Here is a 9,070-nt window from a genome sequence, read left to right as displayed (position 1 = left end):
AGGTCATCTCGACCACACAAAAATGAAAATCCCAAATCTCAAATCTCCCTATCCAAATTTAATCCCAATATAAGCATGACAAAGCCCTTTCAAGAATATAATGAACTGACTCAAACTAGGAGGAAACTGGCCCAAGAGTATTCTTTCCTAGACCACTGTAAGAAGACTAATGTAAGAGAGTTTCTCCAGAAAAGCCCTAACTGCAGCTAATCGGAATGTGTATTTGTGTTAATGTGTTACTAGTGTTTGTCTTCGATCTTGGGTAAGAGTTGACAGTTTGGACTTTTGTAAACTGAGATAAATTGTTTTTGTGTAGGAAAGCTAAAAGCCAGAAAATTCTTGGCTAAATCATTTCAACATTTTATATGAATAGGTCATTTCGACCAGAACTCAAAAGAATTTATTTAAATTACAGAAAGAAATCGTGCGGATTGATAAAAATAATAAGTAATATAAATCGTCAATGTCTATTTGCTTCTTTTCTGTTTATGTTGCTTAGGACTGCAGTTGTATGAAATTTGAAAGTTGTCATATATAATCAATTACTCTAGCAGAGATTTGGATAATTACTTTGGATGACTTTGACCATACTTTATGAATCAAAAGAAACTGAATTCACACAAAAGATAATCTTAAAACTGTCATAACAAAAATAATGTGAATAAATGAAATGTATTCAGCAACATCCACCTTATGATATCAGTAAAACATTTCAAAGCAACATAGTTCGAGACTTCGAGTATCTCTCAAAATGGGTTTACAACATTCACCTTAGTATTTCAAAGTATGAAATACTTCTCAAATATTAGAAGAAAGAAAAACTGAAAAAGTATGAATTTACAGTCCTCGAATAGATAACTGCAGTTTTCCTTTATTATAGTAATATACTATGCTTTTATGCAATGCTGAAGATAAGTCAAAGTTGGGCTTTTTTAGGGGACATTCACAGCATCCAACCAGGCACCATGCCATTGACGTTTTGGGCATTTGTTACTGCTGTTATTTGGCTTGAAGTAGTTATTGGATCGTACCTGCTATAAATAAAAATAAAGAAATTTAGTTTTAGGCTATCACTTTTTAATTTTTTCCGTTACATACGGGAATTAGAGAAGGGGAAGGAAAAGGGACAGTGAGAAATATTTGCACCACACCAATTGTGTGAAAGATTCCCATCAATACTACTAGATTATAAGTGATAAATTTCTTGATTTTAATCACCCTCATCACACTGGGATAAATAGTTTTTGCTAGCACTTACTCCCATAAGTTTCGTACCAGAGGCGGATATAGCTCCGTAGCAACTGGTTTAATTGGGCCCATAACTTTGGGCGCGAAGCATAAATTTATGTACAAAAATTCATTGAAATCGCAATAACTAGCAGATAGAACCCATAACTTTAAGAATATAATGAGTTCAATATTAAGAACGTTAAATGTTGAACCCACGAGTTATCCTAGATCCGTCTCTGATCGGTTGTTTGTTGAGGTGTTTCACACTAGAGCAAGCCTTACTCGTCACCAATCCCTCAGTTGCAAATGCAAATAAAAGTAACATAATGACAATTTAGAAGTAGGTCGACTTTACCCAATTTGCAAAATAGAGTTGCAGTCTAGAGGTTGGAAGAAACCCTGAGATTGAGCATGTTGCTGACCATAAGTGATACTTTGCTCACCACCTCCCCATGGTTGCTGCAGGTTGTTTTCAGCATATATTTCTTCCAGCTAAAACATAGGCAAATTTAACACAATTTGGAACATCCATAAGACAAATAATAAGTTTCCACTGATAATTAAGGCACATATTCACATAGGTGAATAAAATTGATGATCGATAAAATCAGGAATGATATATTTCTAACAACACCAAACAAGAATCAATATATAAGAGAGTTACAATCACATGTATTGGCTACCCACCCTACCTTTCTTTCAAGTACCTTATTAGCCTCAAGCCACAATTTCTCCTGTACATTTAATGAGAAGCTTATGTGAATTACTGTTGAATACATGAGATATTATATTGATCTAAGAACATTTCCCAACCAATTAATGTGAATTACCTTAGATTGAAGATCAGTAAGCTGGTCAAGCATCAGTTGTGTCTACAAAGCAGCCAGAAGATACAATAAGAAATAAGATGAGATTTGTAAATGTTAGTATGGCCAGCCATCGAAAAATGAAAAAATATTTTAAAATTCTGGCCGATCAGCCGTCGCAATTTTTTTATAATGGTGAATTTGTATATGTTTATATCACTAAGCTTACCCTGGTGGACCTAATGTGTTTGAGGGAATTATCTAACTGAACTTCAAGATGATCAAGATCATCTATATTCAGAGGCCCCAAGTCTTCTCCAAGAAGGTGTCTGTCAAAGAAAATGTCAAGTATAAGTCACATAATTTAGGTAACATGGTTAAGATTAGCTAGATGTAGGTTTACCTTTGATATCGCTGCAGTGACTCATATTTGGCTTTGAGTTTTAAGTATTCCCTATAGCTGCTTTGCTGCAATGGACGAGATGATATATCAAAAACTTGAAAGAGGTCAATTCAACAGATGAATCGTATTTTGTAATACCAAAAGGTTTTATTGTGCAAGCATCGAGCTCAGAGACGGATCCATGACTTTAATTCTATGGGTTCGGCCTTTATGGTTCTTAGTATTGAACCTATTATATTTTTAAAGTTATGGGTTCAGACCCACTATATGTTGCAATTTTAGTGAAATTTTTACACTAAATTTAACTCCGTGTCGAAAGTACTTAGTTCAGATGAACCCGATACTATAACACTACATACGCCTCTGATCGAGCTCACTATTTATTTATTTCTTACACATAAAGTGTGGGTTTTCAACTCCTCAAAAAGTTAAATCTTTCTTGCTTTTTTGCGAAAAAACTACAAGGAAAAATTCTGATCAAATTAGCAGCATTCATGTTAGAAAGCAATCAAATTACACTAGTTATATACCGTGGCAAAATAGTACATTTTTCATTCCTTTGTTCTAAGGGATGGCGGAATGAAGTCAAGTAGCTTTAGTTACCTCATTGTCTTTGATTGATCGGTTGACTTCCAATGTACCATAGCTGCACTTTTGGTACCTATCAAGGGTTTTGAGCATACTGATATGCATAGGAAAAATAAGAGGAAAAGTTAATTGTTAGTGTACCACAAGAGATGTATGTGTTACGAGTCCAAACCTTAGCGAATGTTTATGTAATAATCATCCTTAATATGTCCCATCTATCATAGGTTATTATTACTGGAAATCTGGAAAAATTGGTAGATATGAAAGATAGTCTCTGTTATTTCTTTTGGCACATACATTCTACCCAAAATTTGCATTTCAATGCCTCACTTAAGGACTGTTTTGTTTTAATTTGTCACAGACATCATACTTTAATTAATCAAGAACAATGATGTCAACTTTCCCCCTTAGCTTGCAATAATAGATAATAAAAAGTGCTTCTATGAACCCAAATTTTGGGAATTGCAATACAAGCATTTAGTGGATGGAATATATATGTGTCATAAGATTCGACTAGGAACATAATTTCACTCAAATCATTTTCATGATTTTAGATAATTATACTAAAACACTAAAGTTTTTACTCTAATGTTATGTTTGCCGTCACTAATCGATGTATTTGCCTTCATTAAAGGAGCCACTACTTCTCTTCACTTGACTTAGCATTTCAAATGACACCTAAATGGAGATTTGTTCCACTTATGATTATGAGGTGCCAAAATACATGCATGCCAAGAACATGGAAGTCATCAAGGTAGCAATAGACATGCTTTGGGTAGAATTACCGACACTAATTGTGCATATGAAAGGTAACATATATTTGATGAAATAACCGAGATCCGTACAAGTTGGACTAGACACAACTTTTTAAGAAGTAGCAGTGTAGCACTAGACATGCCAATTAAGCATAGAAATGACATCAGACAACCATTCTAAAGGGTTGCTACTTAGGAATTAGTCAGTGCCTCCTGAATTTCAATTTTTCAGGACAAAAATGTCCTGAATTGTCCTAAAGTTAAAATTTTTAATTTAAAAGTTCAAGACAAAATAAATACTGCCTAATCTCTAAATAACATTCCTGAGAATAACTATTCTATACACTGGCCCCAAATAAGCTTATAGAGGTTTGGTTAAGGGGTTGCCAAATTTTAAGGTGAGCATATCCCAGGATCCCTTGTTCCAGCTTCTGAAAGTCTAAGTGAGGACAATTGACGCCTCAATTACAAAATGTAAACTACAAGTGGACTTCTTTAATTAGCTCCCGAGCCAAGTTAAATCAGCTACATCGTGGTACTACGCCCCGTTTGGCCGTAGATTTTGCCAAGTCTTTTCCAAAATTATTTTGGCAAAATATGTTTGTTTATAGATTTTATCCATGTTTTGGCAAATTTTAAAAACAAAATTTCAAAATCCCAAAACCAGCTCTAGACCCAAAATATCACTGTTGGATTTTTAACAATTTCAAAAATTACCCCAAACTTTTATATTTTTTTAAAAAAGCCACCATCTATTATGACCTAACTAACCACCAGCTAATTACTACTATCATTTTCTTTTGGAATGATGAATCTTATAATATTATTGTAATTTGATGAATTATAGTAGCTAGTAATTGTGTTATTAGCAGTTGATATCAAAATATCACGTTATGATTTTAGGATAGTGTATTATGTAGTTAATTATACAAATAATAATTTTGTGCCAAACTTATCTATTTTCAGGACTATGATTTATGATAATGATAATGAATGGCATCGATGAAGGTTATGCATGTATAAGATTAACAAGTTTGTTTGTTTGGTATTGTTGAGTATTTTTAATAGTTTTTAGAACTTATGTGTATAAGTCACATTTCATGTTTTTTCAAAAATAAAGTGACATATGTTTTGAAAATTTATGTCCAAACAGATTTTCATCCTCAAATCAAACTTCACCTAAATCAAAATTTTTAAAACAAATTTAGGAATCTATGACTAAACGCTAGTTACATATGCTACAGCCAATTACCCAATAAACATCTTAAATCCTTTTCTCTTTTAATTGAAGAGCAATATACGATGGGCAATTGCATGACCTATATTACAAATGCGTACGATCACACAGAAAAAAGTGATAAAAAGATGGATCTTGTAGACTAATTTGCTAAAAGGTGAAGCCTTTGGTAGAGTTTTGCCATGCATCATTAAAAAGATCAAAGACTTTTTATCATGTAATCCAACAATGCAGGAACGGACAGTGTTTTATCTAGTTACTCCAAGGTATTTTAAAAGGTACACATCGTTGTAATTACATACTAATAAAACACCTCCAGATCTGCCGGTACGGCTACTCAGCCATATTACCCTTTTCTCTTAACTTCAAACAAGGTATTGTTGGTATATATATATATATATATATATATATATATATATGATCCATATTTAATTTATCATTATTTAAATATTACTAGGATTTTCATGTTATTTTAATTTAAACCTAAAAAGGAATGAAAGAAAATTCCTCTTCAAGTAGTACTGATCGCTGATAATCCATCAAAGGAAACAGATCTTGCATAACATATTATCAAATGATCTCCTACTCACTCACTTTTTTTGGGGTCAAATTGGTGGGAACTATATTAGATGTACAACTAAAAACCTAATTTTGCATTGGACAAGATCCAAGAAAAACACAGACTAATATAGAGCTATAAAAATCAAAATAAAGGTGAAACAAGGAGAAAATGATAGCCAAAACAAAAGCAAAGACAGATTTTACAAATAAGAGAAAGAGATGGAAAAAATATGTACTTGTTGGAGCTGCAGAATTCATAAAGCTTGCCACGATTAGAGAAAACAATAAGAGCAACCTCAGCTTCACAAAGCACAGAGAGTTCATAAGCTTTCTTGAGCAATCCATTTCTCCTCTTTGCAAAAGTAACCTGCCTATTTATCTTGTTCTCTATCCTCTTCAGCTCCACTCTTCCTCTACCCATCCCCTTATTATATATATTTTTTTAATTTTGCTTTATTTTCCACTTTCTTCTCTTGGGTAACAATTGATCCTCTTTTCAGTCCTACTGCCTCAACCAAAATTGTGAAAGAAGTGAACAAAAGGAACTGCAAACCCTAGCTAGAGAGAAAAAGAAAAGGATTTTTAAGAGAGAGCCTTTCTTTCTTAAGTCTATATGTTCAATGTAGAGAGAGAAACAAAAGAAAAAGTGAACATGGGTTGTTGTTCTTCACTTTATCTTCTTCTTGTTTTAGGATTCTTTGTTTTAACCTTAGGATTTGCTTATGCACTCCAAATTTAGATACCTCAGAGCCTTAGGGTTGGTCTTGTTTCCACTTTGAAGTTTCATGAATTTAGCCAATGCATTAAAGGGATGTCTCGCACGCGAGTTTTAAAGCGTGGTGACCACGCCGGATGGATATTCGCAGTTTAAGCGACACGCGTCTAGTTAAGTGTTACTGCTTTGGTTTCTCAATTGTGTGGTCCATCAGAGAAAAAAACAAAGAAGTGTATTAATTAGTTGAACACGCGTCGATTGACTAGTGGTTGTTACATAGAAATCATGCACACCAATTCTCAATTCTGCCCCACAATTTTCGGATAGATAAACTCTTCTTCGCTTTTAAATTAAATTTCGTACTTCTTGATTGTTTAAAAATAAAAAGTTACTAATATAAAAACCCATGAAATATTGATTTTCAGGATGCACTATTGAGTTTGTTGGTGACACTTTAAATCAGAGATAAGCGAATAATTACTATGTGATAAAGGTGAATTGCTATATTATTTGATATATTTAGCTTAACATTTTCATCCAATAACTTAATCTGCACTCATTTGTCAAAAGCGAATTTTGTTGATATCCTTAATATTGATTTGGATGTAATTCAATTTACCTTTTGCGAATAAATCTTAGAATTTTACTAAATGAAAAATGTGACGACATAATTTAGTCAAAGATATATTTTCTTTGCCTATTAGAAAGGGATGAAAGATTACTGATTTTGCAACAGAAAGAGTATTTCTTCCTCCTTTTTGTTTTTTGGATAATGAGAGAAAAAATTATTTTTGCCCTAATTTTCTTATCATATTTGAGTTTTACTTTTCTTTTAAAGGAAAGTCAAAGTATTACCATAATTATTTTTACTTTTCCTAAAAGAAAAATATAGATCTCTTTCATATTCGACAGATTCCTTTCTTGGCTGTGACCTCTATAAATTGAGGATCTCTCCTTCACAGAAAAACACATACAGTAGCATCCACAGTGTAGTCGTTTAGAGAATTTTGTTTAGGGGGAAATTTTCTCTCAATAGGATCTTATGTTTTTTTTATATGTAGGCAAATTGGCCAAACAATATTTTTATGCATATTTTAGTAAATTTTCTTTGTATCTGATTTATCGCCGTCCAAGATTTGCAATTATTAGCTTTTGCATGACGCTTTATTTTCAATCACAACAAGAATATGAGAAGTTAAAAGTGGACCAATTGGATTCTTATAATTATGTTTATTTTAGTGGCATAATTATATTATCGTGGCACCTTTTGAACAAAAGACATGACATCTCTGCTTTTTGTAAACTGGAAAAGAAAAAAAAGAGAAACTCGTTTATGCTGAAATTTTCTGTTACGTGGCACTTTTAATTAACATAATTAAACGTAATCACTTTTAGTAAAATAACAACACCTCAGAACACTTGGAAAAAAGGAAGTAAAAATATAATGAGACTAGGGGTGTGTTTGGTATGAAGAAAATTATTTTTTGAAAAATATTTTTTAATTTTCCCATGTTTAATTTGGTTGGCTTAAATGTTTTGAAAAATATTTTTTTCATGAACTCATTTTTCTCCCATTGGTGAAAAATATTTTTCCTGTCAAAAGAAGTTAAAATATTTTTCAAAACTCTTTTTCAACATTCTCCACCCTCCTATTCCCCATTCCCACCAACCCCACCCACCCCATCCATCACACCCCCAACCACCCAATCCCCTACCTCCCCCACACCCCATCCACCCCTACCTCGCCCACCACCTAACTTAAATAGAAATATTATAAGAGTATTTTCTTTTCATGTTGTAAATATAATACTTTTTTTACTGCAATAAAAGAAGTATATTTTTTTCATGATGTAGAAAAAGTATTTTCTTTTATTTCAACAAAACGAGTATTTTCTTTTCATGATGTAGAAAAAGTATTTTCTTTCATTTCAACAAACTAAGTATTTTCTTTTCCTAAAATAGAAAAAGTACTTTTTCCAACAAAATGAGTACTTTCTTTTCATGATGTAGAAAAAATAATTTTTTTCATTTCAACAAAACGAGTACTTTCTTTTCTTGATGTAGAAAAAAAATACTTTCTTTCATTTCAACAAACTGAGTATTTTGTTTTTATGATGTATAACAAATATTTTTTTTTCATGATGTATAAAAATTATTTTCTTTCAGTCAACAAAATGAGTAATTTCTTTTCATGCTGTAGATATGATAATTTATTTTTCAACAAAAAAAATATTTTCTTTTTAGTTATCGAACTCAAATTTCAATATTGTTCTTGTATGAAAAAGTAAATTAGCACGTTAGTTCCTTTGGGTTTGTGTGAATTTTGAAAAGAATAATTAAATTCTTGAAGAAAATAGAGTCCTCGAGGGGTGGGGGTGGGAGTGGGGTGGGAGTACATGAAGCATGAGGATTTTGGAGAAGGTGAGTTGAGGAGAGTAGCATAAAAATTATTTTACTAAAAATATTTTATACTGACTAACCAACATTAGAAAATATTTTTTTGAATTTTTTTTTCTACTCACCAACTAAACAAGAAAAAAAGTGGTAAATCACTCATTTTTTCATTAAAATATTTTTCAGGAAAATATTTTTCACGAAAAACATTTTCATTCGTACCAAACACACCCTACGATACTGTCGACTTAATTAATAATGACCTTATCTAAAGGATGCTTCATCAATAAATGGGCTTTTGGTCAATGACTTTCGGTGTCTAAACTTCAAGTGCCTCTTTGGGAAATTATGTTAAACATTGTAGATATAGTGTACATTAAG

At 32.1% G+C, this 9,070-nt stretch overlaps 1 protein-coding gene across 3 annotated transcripts; it reads right to left on the bottom strand.

The window, feature by feature from the left end:
• Positions 1–673: 673 nt before the first annotated feature.
• LOC107789627 (agamous-like MADS-box protein MADS2) lies at positions 674–6,301 on the bottom strand. Of its 3 annotated transcripts, none has more exons than XM_016611479.2 (8): positions 5,817–6,301; positions 3,043–3,121; positions 2,440–2,504; positions 2,266–2,365; positions 2,061–2,102; positions 1,923–1,964; positions 1,586–1,722; positions 674–1,034 (listed from the first exon to the last, which is right to left on the bottom strand). In XM_016611479.2, the coding sequence occupies exons 1-8, from the start codon at positions 5,999–6,001 to the stop codon at positions 944–946; spliced, it is 741 nt and encodes a 246-aa protein (XP_016466965.1). In that variant the 5' UTR covers positions 6,002–6,301; the 3' UTR covers positions 674–943. The 3 variants fall into 3 exon arrangements, with proteins under 3 accessions (XP_016466965.1, XP_016466966.1, XP_016466967.1); XM_016611480.2 differs by having other exon boundaries at positions 674–1,031; XM_016611481.2 differs by having other exon boundaries at positions 1,938–1,964.
• Positions 6,302–9,070: the final 2,769 nt, after the last annotated feature.

The sequence above is a fragment of the Nicotiana tabacum genome, chromosome 17 (assembly GCF_000715075.1).
Source record: "Nicotiana tabacum cultivar K326 chromosome 17, ASM71507v2, whole genome shotgun sequence".
In the NCBI taxonomy this organism is placed as follows: Eukaryota; Viridiplantae; Streptophyta; class Magnoliopsida; order Solanales; family Solanaceae; genus Nicotiana; species Nicotiana tabacum.
This window is presented reverse-complemented; position numbering and strand designations above follow the sequence as displayed.

What these genes read in the sequence shown, in the direction of transcription:
- LOC107789627 (XM_016611479.2), bottom strand. Translation starts at nt 6,001, where the DNA reads ATGGGTAGAGGAAGAGTGGAGCTGAAGAGGATAGAGAACAAGATAAAT. An exon ending in AACACATTAGGTCCACCAGG is followed by an intron (nt 2,103 to 2,265) that starts GTAAGCTTAGTG and finishes GCTGCTTTGTAG; the next exon opens with ACACAACTGATGCTTGACCA. An exon ending in TTACTGATCTTCAATCTAAG is followed by an intron (nt 1,965 to 2,060) that starts GTAATTCACATT and finishes TTAAATGTACAG; the next exon opens with GAGAAATTGTGGCTTGAGGC.